General features: G+C 43.7%; 1 protein-coding gene across 4 annotated transcripts in view; it reads left to right on the forward strand.

The window, feature by feature from the left end:
- Window positions 1-15,847, forward strand: part of LOC135919762 (uncharacterized) — a 30,594-nt gene extending 14,747 nt beyond the window's left edge. For 2 of the 4 annotated variants that reach the window (XM_065453642.1, XM_065453641.2), the window contains exons 7-9: window positions 5,516-5,909; window positions 10,559-11,348; window positions 13,379-15,847. In XM_065453642.1, coding sequence (XP_065309714.1) covers window positions 5,516-5,909; window positions 10,559-11,348; window positions 13,379-13,509 — 1,315 coding nt within the window. In that variant the 3' untranslated portion in view covers window positions 13,510-15,847. The remainder of the gene's footprint in view (window positions 1-5,515; window positions 5,910-10,558; window positions 11,349-13,378) is intronic. The other 2 variants (XM_065453643.2, XM_065453644.2) reach the window with 1 other exon arrangement.
- Window positions 15,848-19,076: the final 3,229 nt, after the last annotated feature.

Genomic DNA, 19,076 nt, shown 5'->3' on the forward strand with positions numbered 1-19,076 from the left:
ACACACTCTGGAAATCATTTGGTCAGGTAATTTTTGGCACTCGATTAACAGCCGTTGTAATCAAGGGCTTTCTTGAAGTTCTAGTATCATGGTTATGTTTCGTTGTATCACGTTTTTAATGAAACCCAATTGCCGTAGCCCACATCGCTAACTAGTCAGTGTCATTATTTTAGTACCTATATATTGTACGCCATTTACAACGACAAGTTTCAGGCCATTTTACAGCCATGTCACATCTACCATAAGGAATTCATTGTCCACGTCATCCACAATTCATTGATAACATTACCATTTGTCGTGGCGCTCTTTGACCATACCTGGCCCTTGCATCATAAAACACCACACATCATCATACTTCACAGTGTGCACGATGTTGTCTTTGTCTGCTACTATACTGTCTCTGTAGCCTCTGAGGTAGCATGTAGAATCTCCTTAATTTGAACTCCTAGGGGACTGGAAATTTATTTGAATAAAACTGAGTTGGAACTAGAAAAAGTCCTCTAAATATTGCACCTGATCAAATGTATGGTACAGTTTGGAAAATTAAAACTGTCACTGAGCTCGCATTGAAGAAGCCTTGTGTATGTTTCCTCCATGAGCTCGCGACATGCGTCAGAAGAAGCCTCGGTCCCTTATAAACTCCAAGTGCACTAAGATCGCCCCTTGCATGCTGTTAGCTATTGGTGCGAAGGAAAATGTGCGAAGGTGAGCTATCGTACTCCGGCGCTAGGAGGGGAGCGCGTGGTGATGTGATCAAGCGCATGCTGAGGCTCTTTCCTGTTCCTTTTAAAGGGATGCTAAAGGCAAATACTAAGTCATCGACTGTTTAAATACGATTCCAGAAACCTCAACGCTTGTTTCGTGTCAATAAAAGATTTAGTTTACTAGAAAATTGCGTCTGAATGGTTAGAATATTTTTATCCCATTTCAAACCTCCTGCCACCCAAAAAGGGAGTGGTGACGTTGCATACTCTATCACAGCACTTTGCTGCCATCGGTGAGTAAAACGGCACCCGACAGATGGCGGCACGGTTTTCTGTACAAAATGCAAATGCGCGGCCATGGAGAAACCAAGTCAAGACTTGAGCGGTGGATTCGCTGCTGCAGCGGCTTTTGGTCAAGTTGCGGGGACGGTTCAGGCATCTCGTGACATCATATCGAAGTGGAATTATCTGCTACTTGCAGTCTGTGCGAGTTTCGCAATCCAGCAAAACCAGCACAGTACTATGTGATAAAGAAACTACTAAAACGTGGAAGTGTAGGCGGCGCAGGGTCGAGTGAAAACGAAACTTTTCGACTGCCCGTGTCGTTGTCAAAGGTGTCAGTGAGATATTTTTTTTCTAAAAATGATATAAAACTTGACCAGGAGCATTTTCTTTCGGCTTATAATGCAATACAATGTTTTTTTATAATGAGTGGTTGAGTACTAGTGACAGAATGTAAATGAGGCGTGCCTTCGTCATCAGGCAAGTACCTGAATGTCCCGGGGAAGTCTCTAATCGTGTCCTGCATTGACCTTAATTTCTCGGATTACTAAGGCTCTGTTTGCGATAGTATTGACGCCTTAGAGATTCTCGAGCACTAATCTATCACTTTAGCTTGACTTAATATTTGCCTTTAGTGTCCCTTGAGGCGGGATGAGGAAGGAGAGCGCATACTGCTCTGCTTGCTCGAGTTCTCTTGGCTTTCTGCACAACTTTCCTCGTCATTCTTACGGCATGCAGTATTAAGGTAGCTGGTGACGCACCGAACCGTCTCCTTTGGCTCGTGTTTGTCCGAAAAGTGGTGCATGGGAGTGAGAGATTTTGTTCGAAATAACCATTGCATGGTTTTCAGTTTTCGAATTCGTGGCAGTTTTTGTGTATTCAAATACAAGACTTTACCGGGATCAACGGACAAATCCGAATTATCCGTCAGTTCAAGTTAGGAGATTTCAAATCTTTAGGATTTCACTGTGCGTCAGCAGCAGGAACACGAAGGTGCACACCCATGCCAGCCAGCAGCGGCACACTGCGACAGTTACTGCAGACAAAACCCGAGACACAATTATGCACACATCCAGATGAGACATGCCCCTGGTACCCAGTCCCAGTAGAACAGGCAAGGCTGGAGCACCTTATATGGCAGTGCTCGGGCCTTGGTGATATTTGGTAGTGGATAATTGAAGACCTCCCTATGGAAGCAGCGACCGCATTCGTTCCACGAGTGGGTTCACTCCACGCCGGAGCGAAAGCAAGTACTGGACTGCCTTATGGACTTGAACCGGAAAGCCCAACTCCAGTATTTCATTTTGTCATGACAAAGCCGCCAAAAGGCAAAACATGACAGCTGCAGCCCCTAGTAGTTCTCTGGTTCAATAGAGTCATCTAAAACAACCAGGGACGACACCACTCTCACCATCTCTGTGGTGAACAAAACACTGCACAATTCGCCAAGTGTAAGTGTTACATGATAACTCAGTGGTGAGTGCGTCTAGCTCCCAGCTGCACGTTGCCACAGGGGCATGGACATGACCCCTAGTGGCAGTCGTGGGCCCAGCTTTGCAAAGCCTTTGTCGGCTCAATCCAGGCACTTGGCGATGGGTAGGTTCCCACCTCACCTTACTTTGGGCCTCTTCAGTAAAAAAAGAAATTTGTCTGCAATGGTGGGATCGAACCTCTGTCTTCCAGCACAGCAGAGCCTGGTGCTTTAACCATCAGGCCACAATTGCACTTATGCAGTAGACGTCCGTTAATTCAACTCTGGTTAATTCGATTTTTTTGTAATTCAAACCAGCCCGAAAATCCTGGCCGACACCCATGCATTTGTGTCGGCTCAAGCGTTCGTCATTTCAGTCCTAAAATTGGCCTTTGCTGGATGATTCGAACTTGACCAGCAACTACGCATGCACTTCACCCCTGTAGTGACCCTGATAGTGATCCCATTAGTGGCAACGTCTGTCTGAGTGGAGCTTAGGGGACAATGAATGCATTAAAACACGTGTCATCTCTCGTGGAAAACGCCTATTTTCGGCCTGGCCTAGGAAGATTTTCAAGCAATAACCGTAGCTGACAATGTCTGATTATGGCATTTACGTGATTCTAATGCATGTCTTTCTTTCTTTCTTTCTATCTTTCTTTCTTTCTTTCTTTCTTTCTTTTTTGAGAGGAAAATTGGGCCAAAAAGTGCCTGCACAGTGCGATCAGGCAAGAAATCAAAACCACCTTCGCAATGGTCATATGCGTTACTGTATAACATGACTGTATTGTGGTGGAGCAGATTAAAAAAAAAAAAACATAGTTGTGAAGCTGATTCTGGGAAAACCGGCTGCCTTTGCGCAACAATATTTCTTGCTAAAAAATCGAGTGCATGTTAGATTTCTACTATGTTTACGAGCTTTAATGTCGTTCCTACGTTAGTTTTATCCTTTGGATGTATAGAAAGTGAGGTACACTCAAAAAGTTTACACCCTTTGGGGCTTATCTTGTCCCCAAACAATAATCATCTGCCTTGCTTGCATTTCCTCTCTTGAAAACTCGGTGCTCACTGCTTTCTTGTTGGGAATGCTGTGCGAATCTGATAACACGCAAGCCGTTCATGCCTAGGAAGTATCAAGCTCGCAGTGTTAAGGAAAGGAAATGCGGGCAAGACAGATGACAATTATTGTTTGGGGACAAAATACAACCCAAAGAGTGTAAACTTTTTTTAGAGTGCACATGTTAGAATAAGGCAAAATCAGCCCAATGAATCTGCAATGTTATGGCATTTTTTCTGGATCTTGTTTAATTCGACCTACCGGATAATTCAATCGATTCATCTGGTCCATTCGGAGCCAAATTAATGGAAGTCGACTGTACACTCATCTCATGCCATTTCCAACTGGCTCTTTGAAATGACGGGAGCATGCTTTACATTCCATAGCATGAGGGAGAATGTGTCTGCATGCATCAGTTTCCATTTGGCTACAGACTTGCCAGTGTCTTTTATTTGTGTCGTATTGCAGAAGCTGCTTAAAGAACTAGGAGCAGGCCAGTTTTTCTCATTGTTACCTCATGACGACTGGCTCTTTGAGATGCTGTGTTAGACTGTTCCCCTTCCGGGATTGGCTCACTCTACCCAGTCCTTTCTCTGTAGCAGTTAAGGCTATGTAGACACTGTGTGACATTGCATGGCTTTCAAGATTGGCCCAGATCATAATGCAACAGGCTGTAACATTTCGTCACCAAAGTTTTAGAAAAAGATGTGTCGTGCCATTGCCATGATGTTATTGTTGCGGTCGTCTTGCTGCTGTTGTCGCACATTAAACACACTCGCATTGCACACACAACTGCTTGCTTTGCACAAGCATGTTGGTCCACAATGAATCCTAAATCCTGAATGAATCCTAAACAACGCTGGATAGTCAGCTACCTGCAAGATGCTTTGCGTAACATCGATTTCCACAGTGTGCGGTACTGCATTTTCTCTTCACCATATAGTGAGGCTGATGCTGAATATGAGTAAAGCGCTCAAAGTTAGTTGCAATTAATATTAATTAAGAAGCCAACAAACAAAGACACGAAGGACAACACAGGGGAAATCGTTCCGCATCTGTGGCAAGTTATTTTTCATCCACGTTCACCTCCAATAATTTATAATTTCTTTTTTTTTCAATTAGTCATTACAAGTAATTTCCCCTTTGTTGTCCTTGGTGCCTTTGTTTGTTGGCTTCTTATATTATGATTAACAAAAATCAGGCCCCTCGGTTAATGCCCTTTCTTCTCGTTCATTGCAATCAACATTGAGACTTAATATAAGAGATTAAGAGTCTTTGTGTCAAGGAGACTGCATGTTGTGATAGTACCAGCACAACCAGAAAGGATATTCTGTAGTGGTACGTGAATAGTGATTTTTCAGAATGAATCAAATATGAATCAAATAGTGCCAGAAGCAAATCGAATCGAGTCGGGTATTGAATACTTTTAGAATAGTCTTCGTACAATGACTAGCCGTTACAAGAATTTATATCAAATGATGTTCATATACTAGTTTTCTTAAAGTTAGCATGTTTCTGTCATTACATGGTATGTTATGAAGCGTTGTTTATAAAAATCACAAATGGAGCATTAGAAGCATATAAGTAGTTTCTTCTGATAGCACTCTGCAGAGAATGCGAATGATCACTGTACAGTCTATAAAGTATGACTACTTAAGTGATGTACGCTGCCCTGCTGCGCAACTTTTTATCCTTTATGGCTATACCATGCCTGCGGGGGTGGAAATCGACCATATTTCTGCTCCAATTTTATGCTTATTTAGGCGCAGTTGACATTTTGAAATACTTGCATTTGCAAATTGAATATTTGTAAAATATTTGCATTTACATATCGTGACTATTCGATTCAAAGACTGAATCGAATAGGACATCATTCAAATTGTTATTAGAAGGTTTCAAATATTCACACTTCCCCATTATTGTGTTTTATGGTATAACTGAAGGTTCTAAGAAACCATGACTTCGTAGCGTTACTTAAATTTTTTTTTTTGCATTCCGCAGAAAGTGTGCCAAAACACCGACGCGAGCGAATGGAGCACAACCTCTGAGTGTTAGCCGCAGTGCCGTTCACCTTGCCAGTGCCCGCTCGCCCACAATGCGCAAGACACCACCCTCCGCATCACCACTGCTACGTCAGGAGGGCCGTTCCACTCCGAAATGGAACACGAGTGCCATCCGCAAGTCACCACGGCTCTCTGCACTCTCACACAACCGTACGCCCTCTCCACTGCGCCCATCATCAGCTAAGACCAAGAGGCCTGCTGAACTGGTGAACCATGCCGAACCTGTGAACCCTGATGAGCTGCTGAAGTGTGTTGAACCTGTAAAGCCTGCTGAACCTGTAAAGCCTGCTGAACCTGTAAAGACTGCTGAATCTGTAAAGACTGCTGAACAGGTGAGTTAACTTGTAAAGGTAGATCCCTGTGATGGGCCAAACTGCTGATTCATTCTGCAGACAAATGCAACCTGGTTAGTGCTTTCCTGTACGCGTCTATCACCATCAATAGCCCATTATCGACAGCTGCAAATTCGTATTTTGCCGCTTTCCAAGTGCTTTCTGACAGCTGGCTCCATTTATTGGGTTGTTCAGGAACTCTTTAGTTATTTTCGGTTATTGGTATTCTTTTCCTGCAGCGCGTAGATTCTTAAAGCACCTCCAAGGAAGGGCAGAGTCTGCACAATGAGCACTCATACTTTCCAAGATAGCGTTGGTGCCGCTTGCTGCTCATGCGTGGAAACATCGCATTTCTACCGATTCCAATGCATCTGCACGCGAGTTTTTGGATTTTGAAAGCAGCACTGACACGGAAGACAGCTTCGGTTCGTCAAATTTCGCTACGCAGTTTTTCTTTCTTCACCGAACCATTTCAAAGCTGCCGTGTGCTGATCTAAAGATATCCTGCGTGTTATAAAGGTCACAGTTTTTATGTGCAGGTAGTTAACAACCTTTGGTCGGTATTATTTGCCGGTGGCCGCGCAGGGAGTCAAGTTTCGCATGGTAAGACAGCCGGTAGTTGACCTTGGCATCGCGCTAAAGCTAGTCACTAGAGTTAATGTTTTCTTTTATGTCTCACAAAATATTTTGCATAGAAAGATGGTGTTTGCTGGAGTAGTGCACAAGCCCTTTGCATTCGAAATGCATATTCAAAATTTTTTAAAGGTCTTTCTGTGCAAAGCAACAATGACGCTTTTACATAAATTTTTTCTTATTACAACAAAATATTTGTTTAGATTTTTGTTTTTGCATAGTTTCTTTTCAGTAAACATGTTGTTTGTGACTGTAGTAATGCCGGTAAGAGAATTTCTTACTCTTCAATTTGATTTTACTATAAAGCGTGCTCTGTGATAGCAAAGAAATGTATTTACCAGACTACCCGAGAACTGGTGCTTTTCCCATGGGCAGGAAAGTGTTAAGTGATGGCAAACCATGTTTCCTGCAACGAGCATTGGGGGACGCTCCAATGTGAAGCGCTATGTTTTGCGTGTGAGCAAACTCTCATTCAATCACAGAGTGAATTGGCAACTGAATCTCATGTGTTAGTCTACTCTAAAAAAAAAAAAAAAACTTTTTTATTGTAATTATATGGTCACTCCAGTCGAACCTTTGCCATCGGTGTAAGGTTCTGCATATATTTAGGTACTATATTTATGCTATACTGTATTTACGCGATTCTAACGCACACCTGTTTTCTATGACCAAAAGAAAGGCGGATGGGGGAGGGGGTGAGCAAAAAACGGCCTCGATTGTAATGCGCACCCGTATGCCGTGACCTAAAAAAGGAAAAGTCCTTTATATTACTGCGCACCTCATTCTTTTATACAGAAATACAGCTTTCTTTCATTTGGAAAAACGAACATTTACTTCCAATACACTAAAGTCAAGATAAATAAAAAAAGTCGCACTTTTGCGACATAAGAAAGCAGCTTATTATCCCACCGTTACCCAAAAACATGCATCCTGAACACCACAGGGAAAGGCGGGAGGAAAGGGCAAGAGCTATACAGAGGAGATTCCAACGCTCTCAGGACGTGGTGTACGTCGACGCGGCAGAGTACACGACTACTCAGAATATGTGTATCGTTGCAGTGAACTCGCAAGGTGAGCGTAAGGTCAGCGGATCTATTAAAACTAACAGAGCCGAGGTGGCTGAGGAATCGGCCATTGCTCTCGCAATGGCTTCCACACTGGCCACGATAATAGTCAGTGATTCTAAAACCGCCATTTTAAATTACGCAAAGGGACGCATCTCGCCGGAATCACAACGTATCCTGGCAAACTTTCGCGGTGAGCGGGTGGTCCATATCATCTGGGCACCTGCGCACTCCTCTCTCCCTGGCAATGAGGCGGCCGGCACCGTGGCTCGAGGACTCACAGACCGAGCCACCGGGGCGCCGCGGTTGGGGCTGACAGGGGACCGGATGGTTGGCTACAGGGATATTACTAATCATTACAGATTGGGAAGGGTGCGTTTTCCTCCCGCACACCCATCACTTAACAAGCAGCAGGCGGTGGCATGGCGCCTCCTTCAAACAAATACATATCCGAACCCGGTGTCTTATAATCATTATTACCCAGACCAATATTCGGCCAATTGTAAACTTTGTCAAGAAAGGGCGGACCTGGATCACATTATCTGGGCCTGCCCTCGGGCGCCACGACAGGGCCGAAAAATTCAGGACCGGAAGCAGTGGGAGACCGTGTTGCTCAGCTCGGCCCCCGAAGACCAACTTTTGGCTGTCCAGCAGGCCGAGGATGCCGCTAGAGCTCAAGGGCTTCTGGCCGCCATCTAGGCGGGGTTGGCCCCCCCACGAATCTGCCGGCTATATAAATAAAAGTTATTTCTCTCTCGCACTTTTGCCCGAAAGACGAAGCATTGATTGCAATAGCAAATCAGTAGAAAAGTAAGGATAGTAGTTTTATCAGCATTATAAACTTTTAAACATTCGCTTACTAACTAAATTAACAAGCATGGTGTCCTGTGCGCTCAAACAAACATGAACACATCTCATTCAATGACCGCGGAAACTGTTTATCAAAATGCTGGAGGGCGGAAGTGCAGTACCAGGAGCGAGCGAATTGACCTTTGTGCGGCCTCCCGCTTCAACGCGAACTAATCGACGAGAACACAGTGCAGTGCGCCTAGGTGTGTCGACCCCGTCTCCATCGCAAATCGCTTCCAAAATATGAGCCGCACGGCTGTGCCTTACGCAGCAGCCGTCAGAGTAGAATGCCTCTCCTGCTTGCGCCAGTCCCAGTCCTGCATGCAAGTTTCGGGAGCTCCGAACGCCCATGATGCGACCTGATTTCCGTCCACCTCTGCACACGTAATCACTTTCTTCTTAATTATGGCATCGTGGTGAACTCACCGTGTCTTCGCAGTCGGCACTTCCATGCTGACAGAGCAAACGCAGAAAACGGGAAGACGGACGGTGGACCATTGCCTATGCACACATGCTACAGCATATGGAGGAAGCTACCGCAGCTAGGCTTGAAACGCGTACGACGCCGCCATTCTAATATACCAGTGGCGATATGGTAAGGCAGATTTAGGGTCTTACTCGATTCTAACGCGCACGCAATTTCTGGACCCGTTTTATCTGAAAAAAACTGCGCGTTAGATTTCAGTAAATACAATATGTTTATGCATGCCGTTCATGCCAGGTGATCGTGTAGTACTATTCAACTGCCAAAGATGCTCAGACCAGTTAATAAGTTCTTGACTGAATTATCCCTCAGAATTTCAAGAAGGGCACCCCGCAAACAAAGGTAATGAAACGTAGCATTTGCAGCACATGGCTTTTATTTTAGTTCTTCTCTGGCTATTAAATAATAAAAGTGAATCGCAGTATTGGTGCTCAAACCTGAAAGCGATGTGATTTTACTTGTGTGGCCCTTTATGGGCAACAAAGCAGCTTCTTTGTGATGCCACTGCAAACCCAGCACGGCGTGTCAAGTTTTTAGGGGACCCAGAAAATTTGCCACACTGGCGTATTCCACGTCTGCGTTAGTCGAACACGGATATAGTTAGAACACCATCCGAGGAGTTTGAGCAGAATGCTAAACCTTGCTATCACTGTCGGTGCTTCAACCTTTGGGCGAAACTGCCAATTTTTTTTTTCCTTTTAAAATAGAGCTGTTATTGGGACTTAACCTAACCTATGCGAACACTGGAATTTTCTGCACCAAACGTCCAGCATTATAAATATCTGCAGCTATACGAGAAACCAATGGTCATACAACGCTGAAAATTCAGCTACATGTTGGTGTCCTTTCTTTTTCTTCTTCTTCCTCTTCTTTTTCTTGTTGTTGTTGTTGTTGAAGTGACAATAAAAGAATGAGACTTACCCCCGTATGCAGAAATGCAACTTAAGTCGAAGCCCATGCTTGACTTGATTTAGATGACGCCTGGCGTTAACGTGCCCAAAGACGCTCACTGCGTTTCAGTCGGCGCGTTCCCGATAAGCGTCACTCAAGTCAAGTCAAGCACGGGCTTCAACTTAAGTTGCATTTCTGAATACGGGGGTCAGTCACCTAGTAATGGCAACAGCTACTCCTTTTCACATTATAGTAAGATTAATAAAAGGAATATAAGAAGAAGCAATGTCATAGGTTAGACTTTAAAAATGTAGAGCGGAACTTGCTAAAAAGAGTTAATGTTTGGGTGATGAGGGTAATGTGTAACAAAGTCATAAATGTAAGAGTCAATTAGATGCATTGTAAAAAATTGTTAAGTTTGCTAATGTGCTTGCGTAAGCCACTGCCTATTCTTCAGAGAGGCTCGAGGTGAAAGGAAGATGGGGTTGACTAGTTGCACCAACAGCTTTGCTTGGAATTGAGTTGGGATTCTGCAAGGTTTCATAAGTCTGCCAAGTTTGTTCTTTTATAGAAGCAAAAAAAATCAATATTGTTCAAATCTTGCTGATAACTATTTAAGTTGGCTGAGGTATGGTCTTTGTTTGCAGGGTTTTTGTACTTTTGCTGTCCCTGGTATGCGGACCAGATCTGGCATTCAAGAAAAACATGTTCTTTTTATCTTGCCTTAGGCACCATCCACACAAGTATGCTCAAGATCGTCATCAACAGAATTGCTCTTTGACGATGAAGATGAGCTCCTCGACCAAATTTGTTGCACCTACGAGCAGCAACAACAGCTGGATGCCAAAATTGGGGCAGCTACTGCGGCACCTTCATCTAAGACTTCGACATCATCTACGATTACACCATTTCACAGCATCACATCGACGTCACGTACTGGAACAGCTGTCTCCTCTGTCACTTCGAAGGCTAGCGCTATGCTACCCTCAAAAATTGAAGCTCCCAGAGTGATGGTGTCTAACAGCCGTCTTGGCACAGATTCTGTTAGGAAAATTGACCAGCAAAAGAATGGCCGTAATAATGTGGCCATTCCACCACAACCTCTAGCATCTCTCCGTCCAACGATGTCCATTTCAGCGGTGAAGCAGAGCTCAAACTCCACAACCAAACCTGGATTTTCATCTTCGCTGAATGCGACAAACCAGCCGAAACCAGGATACACAGACTCTCTTCAACAGCCAAGAGTGATTCTTGAGAGATGCACTGCGAAGTCGGTGAAAGCCTCTCCGCACAGAAAGGGCCCTTCATCTTCATCGGCTCATGCTTCCACGGCATCAACATCGATGCCGTGTCTGAACACAAAGTCCCCCTCAGAGCGACTGTCTACTGGCACGGTACGTCCTCAAAGTGCCGAGTTCAAGACTCCGGCGAGGACTGCGGATGCTGCCTTGGACTTTGATGACGATGACTCGGATCTGGCAACGCCAGAAGTCATGTCATGGCTGGAGGAGGTTGAGTGTAAGTACAATAAGATTTCACTCAGACTGAAGCAGTGCTGTCAGTGCTAAGGAAATTTTCATATATCTAGGTACTTTGAGTTTTCTAGGGAAATAGGGAAATTTGTTCTGATCTAGAGAAAGTTCACGTAAAGATATTGAAATGACAAAACTCCTAACGTGACAACGTGTTTTCCTTTCAGCCACCGCAAGTTGTCTTCGCATTAGCATTAATGAAGCATTGCTACTACAGTTTTGCCATTCATACCTCTAGCTGAACTATCGATGGTTGTGCACTCCGAATGAAATATTTATCTGCTAACAGCGAGACAAATATATGCTGGTACAATAAACAAAGCAGCACGGGCACATCTGGGCATAAGTGGACACACATACCTAGCGCCGAGCACGACACTGCGGTTGGGGCGCTAAACAGCCGACTACGCACACGTATACTAAAATTCGAATCGCCCATAGGCAGAGCAACATTGCACAGAGACCTAGTGGTCATGTGTTTGTACGAGTCTTGCTTTTGGGGAACCATTACATTCTGTAAGGGAGGTCCGGCACCCATCTTTCGTGTAATAACTTCGCTCTAGATGCAAAACAACTTTGAATAGCAATGAAGTATTCACACATACCTTGCTCAGCGCTAGGTACGTGTGTCTGCTTATGCCCAGATTCGCCTGTGCTGCTTTGTTTGGTGTTCTAGCATACTTTTGTTTCACTGGTTACAGATAAGTACGTATTTCATTCAGAGTGCACATACATTGACAGCCCAGCTGGAGGTACGAACAGCAACATCACAGTAGCAGCACTTTCTTTAAAGGGCCCAAGGCATTCACACACTGTTGTTTACTCGGTGGAATGTGTTCGCTGTGCTGCTGTGCGACCAAAACTTGTTATTTGCATGTTAATGCGAAGCTAATTTGCAAGTGACTGAAATCAGAACACGCCAGCATGTCAGCAGTTACACCATTTCAATGTCCTAGTGCAAAATTTCCCTAGATTTGGTCAATTTTTCCTGCTTCCCAAAACAATGTGCAAAGCCCTTAATTCTGTATAATATTTCCATAGAGTTGGCAGCACTGTTCATATTCTAAGCATCCAAGCCTAATTTACCTCTTCACTAAACAATATATGCACATTTGTCATTGCCACACACAGTATGGTCGGAAACGAGGAAAATGATTTATTTTACAGTGCTTCAAAATCGACTGATCTGGAAAGCAAATTTGAGCACAAAAGCCAGGTTTTTACCCATTGTTGCACTGCTAAGGCGATTCATGAACTGTGTGAAATTCCATGAACTATGAAATGGCACACAGACCTTTGCCACAGGGCTTGCACCAGGTCCTGGTTTTCTTTCAAAACATCCTGCCAAGAGGTGCCCAAAGAGCACAATTTCAGACATGCAGGCTTTGAGCGCTGACAAAGTTCTGCCATTTATGTTGTAGAAAAGCTAGATGGACAGCCTCCGTTTGTCCAGACTGCTTTAAAAACGGGAATGCTGTTGCCATGCATGAGCTGAGCTTGTCCAAAGCAAAGTTTACTAGTACATATAACGTTGACAACCTGGTCTTGTCCAGAGCACTTAAGGGGTTAGTAAACTGTGCTTGGATGCAGTAATTGCCTGTTTCATTCAAGGTAAATCTGAAGTGCACATCATTGGCTGTGTTACAGCGCTGAAGAATTTTCTAATTAAAAGGAGCAGTTTGGCCTTCATGCTGACAGACGGCACCACCACACTTAGTATGTTTTTTTTCCCCCACCCCCACTTTTCTTTATCAGCATGGCTGCACACAATTTGTATTTTCGGCTTTTTCTTCACAGAACAAGAAACTGTACTGCAGCTAAACTTGACATTGTGCGAAATGCATCACGAGATCCCACTTGCACGCAAAATTTTAGCACGAATTAGCCAGTGGTATAGCCAGAAGAGGTGTTTATGTCAGTCTTCATTGTTGATGCAATGTTTGGTGCATCTGGTGCTGCTGCGCATTGCTTGCACCTAATGGCTATGGTCGTCTGTCCTTCTGGCCTACATTGCAGCCCAGCCTGTACAAGTCAAGCGCTGCACACCAGAGGAGATAGCCAAGAAGCGCGCAGAAGCGCTTCGGCGACGTCGACTCAGGGAACAAGAGTCGAACAAGTGGAAAGGACGCCTGCGCATGTCCAAGTGAATGTGCATCTGTCGAATGTGTGGTGCGTGTAAATAGATGACCAAAGTTTAAGAATCTACGGACATGCAGATACTCCACTCAAAGCTCAGTGCCTGGAACTGTCTTGGTGGTGACTGTGTAAGACCGTCGAGAACAATTGACTGGTCCCTTCCGAGTTTAGAGCCTACCTTGGAGTGCATCCTTGCAGCAAACACGAGGGAAATGGGTGGCTAGGTCACGTGTGTGTTACTATGCGAGTGACTGACACTGCAAAGAGCGCAGACGACTTGCACCATTTACTGTGTGAGTTGCAGCGTACAGTACCGCTGTATCGATGACTACATTCAAGCTTTGAAAGGCTGCCTGGATGTCATGATCTTCAGCCCACCTCTCTGCGACTCGCATAGAAGGGCTGTGTAGATTGTCCGCCAAGTAGTTATGAACCGTTGCATTCAGACCAGTGTAGCTGATGAGCTCAACGTTCATGAATGCCACCCGACACGTGTCAACACGCATTGTTAAGTGCTTTTGAGGAGTTCTCGTGCAGTGTGTATTGACAAGGACTGGGACTGCCACCTCTAAACAGTGGGTGCTGCTGATGAGGTCGGGAGTGAAACATTTATATTATGTTCTCTGGAACATCCTGAAATGTGTTCTTTTGTGACCTGTTTGGTGCCTTGTAAAAAGGTTGTTTACTGGAACGACTTTATTGTGTCTTTTTTTAATTGTCGGGTCAAGCACTCCTGTGCCAGTAAGCTCATGGAACTTTGCTCCTACTGGCTTGATTTTGAACTTGCTTGCTTGATCTTGAACTTTGCTCCTATGTCCTGTTGCTTGATTGCACAAGAAAGGCGCAATGACTGCCTGCATTCTGCACACTTATGAACTTGATGCAGCTCAACTTGTTTGTGCTAGGCCACGCACTTGAACAGAATGTAATGTGCTGGCAGTGTCTGCCATAGGGAACAGGGAATTCACTGCCGTGGCTAACGGCTTTGTGCCATGAGCCATAGACTGAAAATGCCTTTGAGAGACCATCATTGCAGAACGTGCCTTGCATCAGGGTTTCCACTGGGCAAACAGTCGCACATTGTAGTGCCAGAAAGTGCTCTCACGAGCCCCTGGACAAAATTGTTTCGAAAGTGCTGCTGTTTTACATACTAGGAAGTTCCATGTATCAGTGACCCTGCCCAACGGTGTCTGTAACCCTGCTTTGTTACAGACACTGCTGACCAAATTTCTGGTGGCATCCTAGTCTTACAAGTGCATAAAGCAGGAGCCACTTTCTGCGATTCTGCATGCACTCTCATGCACTCCGGTCACATTAGCAGCTGCGCCCAGCAAGTTTCAGTAGGCCCAAACAGTTACAACAGCCATCTCTCCAATGCTCCGCATATTGCATCAGATGTAGTGTTGTACCATGTGTCTCCTGCTTCTGCAGCAGGTGGAATGGAGTCTGTTGTTGCATGTCTTATGGGAGTGCCATGCTACCTTGAGCAGTCGGACTTACATTAGTTGAAGAGCTTTGTTTTAGGTGCATGAACTGATGGAAGTGGCCTTTAAGCAACCAAATTTGTTTTTGTACAGAGCACTGACTTTTGCCTCGTGCTTTCGTTTGCTTTGTTTCTTCCTTTTTTTTATTTACAATAATTATAAATTTTTTGACATTTGTCACTTGCTTTGCAAGACTTTAGATAACATGTACAGTGCTCAGCAATTCAAACATCATAATTGGCCTGCATGGCATCCAGTGATTTTTGCACCATTGGTGGGTGCTGGGGACACTGAGTGGATCTGTTCTGCTATGATGATGAATGCAAGGGAATTTGTGATGCATTATGATTTCATTTGGCCCCAAGCCATCATGCTCTGCTCACCACTCATGTAGGTGGATTATCGCGTTTGAATTGCTGAGCACTGTGCAGTTCATGCAGGTGAATAGAATTGCTGAATATATGCTGACCAAAATCTTGCAACTCAGTATTTTTTGTACTATAAACTTGCTTAAAGTGTGCAACAGAGCTCCTTGTAGTTGCGTTGGTAGCCTCCACTTGCTGTGTTCTTAAGTTGGTTAAATAATAAACCAATGCAAAGTCAATTCTTTTCTCGACACGGTGTTTCAATCCTACAAACTTTTGCATCATGCAGACAGCTGATACACTCCTCCATAAACCTTCTTAGCTTTCTCTAATTTACTCCTTACCGTAGTCCACAAATATGTCTTGTTCTGTTCCTGCTGTATATTTTTCATTGATCCTTCCCATTGTACATTTTTGATGCAGGACATAGCACTCTTATTGCAATAGCAATTATATGGACTCTCCAAATGCATTTTTGCCTAATGTTCTGCACATATTTAGGTATATGTATTGTATGTATGCATTTATCTATATCTATATACAGTGTAGATGCTACACTATTCTACTGTCAAAGTCACTCAAACTAGATCTTATATTCTTGATTGAATTATTCCTCATAATTTGAGAGAATTGCAGCGTGCAAACAAAAGTTATGAAATATTTCATTCACAGCACATGCCTTTATTCCTAAACCCCCTCAGATTATTAAAAAAAGCAATACAATATTTGCGCTCACAATCTGAAAGTGATGGAATTTCGCTGGCACCACTCTTCACAGGCAGCGCAGTGGCTCCTGTGAGATTGTCATTACGCACACTACATTGCATGTTAAAGCTTTTAAGAGTGTGCCAGAAATTTTTGTACACTCGCATATGTTGCATCCACGTATAGTCCCACCTGCGTATAGGTATAACACTGTCCGAGTAGTTAAAGCTCAATGCTAAACTTTGCTGTCATTGTCAGTACTTTAACCTTCGGACGAAACTGCAAATTTGTTTAATCTGTACTACTAATGTCATGCTGCATTCATATTTTCTCACCTATGCGAACTGCGTTGGACAAATGAATATGAAATGGAAAATTAAATGGATCTTTATAAAATGCGTCCCTTGCTGGACATATTGCTTAAACTACTGTCTTCACTTACCCCAACATATTGCCTGCATACCACACTTGTACACAACAAATTACAATTAATTTATTACTTTGTAATTTTTGTAATTTGCCAATTACTTAGTTTGTTTGGTAACGCTCACTGCAATTCAGTTACTATTTTCAGTAACCAATTACATGTAATGAATTACATTTTGAGTGAAACAAGTTTTAACAGGCTACGCAGCTTTGATTACTTAAATTTAGCAGGAACTACAGTGCTTGAAGGGATGAAAACATGGTACATTTGCATAGCTCTCTTGGAAGTCCGACATCTGAGTTTTTCTCTTATGGACATCTCTCTCTCTTTCTCTCCTGGAAGCGCTTTTAAACGGCCTTCATGAATGGTAAGAGCTGCTACTTAATTTTTGCTTAATGCATTCTATGGTTTCTGTGATACAGACAGAAGTTCTTGGCAGTTGGCTGCTTAGGGTGTTGATTACAGGTGCTGTTAGTCTGGCAGTCTGGGCCAGCAATCGCTCCACCTCTTTGTTTGTTTCACCATTAAGGAATCTGTTACCGCATGTCTGTGAGTTAAGTGTCATCTAGATATGCGAGTAAAAGGCATGAAATCTCCTTGCAGACTATCCTCGGTCTTTCGAGGAATGTGATCTGTCCCACACGTGTTTGAAAATCCTCTTGTTGGCAGGTTGTCAAGTGGAGCTTGCCATTTGGTATTTAAGCACCAGCAGGACCACATGACGTGTTCCACTTCACCAATTTCCTGACATGCTGTGCACAGCGGAGAGGTACCTCGCCCATTTTCGAATGCCCACGCTCGAGTGCGGGCCGATCTTGTTCTTATTCCATCAGCTAGAGTGACCTCCGATGGGTCAAGCACTGTGCACGGCTCATGTGGTGAGGTCCAAAGTGGCTGCAAATTACGTCGTTTGGGAAACATTGGTTGATCGGTGCTCCACCTGTTGGTGGCCTTGAGAGAGCTTCTTTAGCAATAGTGTCTGCTCTTTCATTCTCAGGGATATCAACACGGGAAGGTATCTACTGGAAGACAACATTACAGACGCATATGTTTCTATCTGTTTGATATATATGTGACTCGCATACACCTATTTTCGCAATTGCAATGCAGAAATGGTACTATTGGGGCTGTATAATATGCAGCTTTATGTTAAATTACATTACAGATTTGCCCACCCTTTTAAGGAACGTGAATATTTGGTGGCATCTGTTACAATTAGTTGTTTAAGTGTAAGTGGTTAACTAGTAAAGAGCACAAATTCAAACAGCACTACTACATAGCGATGGTCACTTCGGATGTTAATCCCAGGGAATCACCTATGGGCGATTTTTCAGTTTTTCACTGGCCTTATCGGGAGCGCCTTCCCCTAGCTCGATTAACAATGACGCTTCATACGTGGCCCAGATCCAAGCATCGCAACAACCTTGTGTGCAAGTTGTTTGTATGTTAGAACACAGCCCTTTTCTCCAGCACACTGATTGAGCAAGTTTTCAGTGTCGCTGACAGATGTTTTCGTGAGAAAACGAGGAAAGATTATTTGAGCAAATTTTGAAAAGCAATTCTTAGTGAATCGTGTGAAGGGATGCAGTCGACACATTGCAAGAAGCAGGCTAGCTCGTTCATTAAAAATTAAATTCGAGAGCTTTACGTGCCAGAATCACAATATGATTATGAAGCATGCCATCTTGGGGGACACCGGATTAATTTTCACCACCTAAGATTCATTAACATGGGACCCAATGCACGGGCATTTTTACCCTCATCAAAATACAGCTGCCGCGGCCAGGATTTGATCCGGTGACCTGGTGCTTATCAGCACAACGCCAAAGCCACTGTGCCACCACATGCCAGCTCATCCTTTTTACTGTATCTGTGTAATGTTAATAAACTAAGGAGGAAAGTAACGTTAAAGTAATCGATCACATTTTAGTAATTGCTCAGTTATTTTTGTGGGGCAGTAATTGGTAACTATAGTCAATTACATTTTTGAAAGGAGTAATTGTAATTGTAATCGCTTACCTTTTTTAATAGAGTTTTATACAATAATTACTAGAGGGAATTCTGGCACTGCGGTCGTTCAGCCACCATGGGAATGATGGGAAGTGCATGGATTTGTTTGATCTTCGTGTTCGTGGATTCAGACATTCTTGTGGCCTTGTTTCTTATGCTTTATATGTCTTCATTATCGTAAATTTCGGAGCAGTTATACTTTTCGTAGTTCAGAAGACGCTGCGAACATGCACAATCACTACTAATTGCAGTGGTTCAGCTTGTCGAGTGGGCCAAATTGAAACATGCCTAGTGTCTCATGGCAATGGCATGGCCACGATAAATTGTTCAGGGCTGTTTATTCTGCTTGTTGTGAGCGAGAGCGGATAAACATGTTCATTCCATAAATGAAACTTTGAAGAGGCGTCCTCATACATGCGTCTGTGGCGTAATAGTTTCAGTATCGGGCTTCTTTGCTAGAGGTGCTGTGTTTGAATCCTACCATCGGACAATTTTAATGATGTTTCTTTACTTATTTATTATGCTTGAAAATGACGAGTTTACAAAGTCACGACGCCGTTTGAAGCCAGAAGGGCGAAGTTTAGGCA

Source organism: Dermacentor albipictus, chromosome 7 (genome assembly GCF_038994185.2).
Source record: "Dermacentor albipictus isolate Rhodes 1998 colony chromosome 7, USDA_Dalb.pri_finalv2, whole genome shotgun sequence".
In the NCBI taxonomy this organism is placed as follows: Eukaryota; Metazoa; Arthropoda; class Arachnida; order Ixodida; family Ixodidae; genus Dermacentor; species Dermacentor albipictus.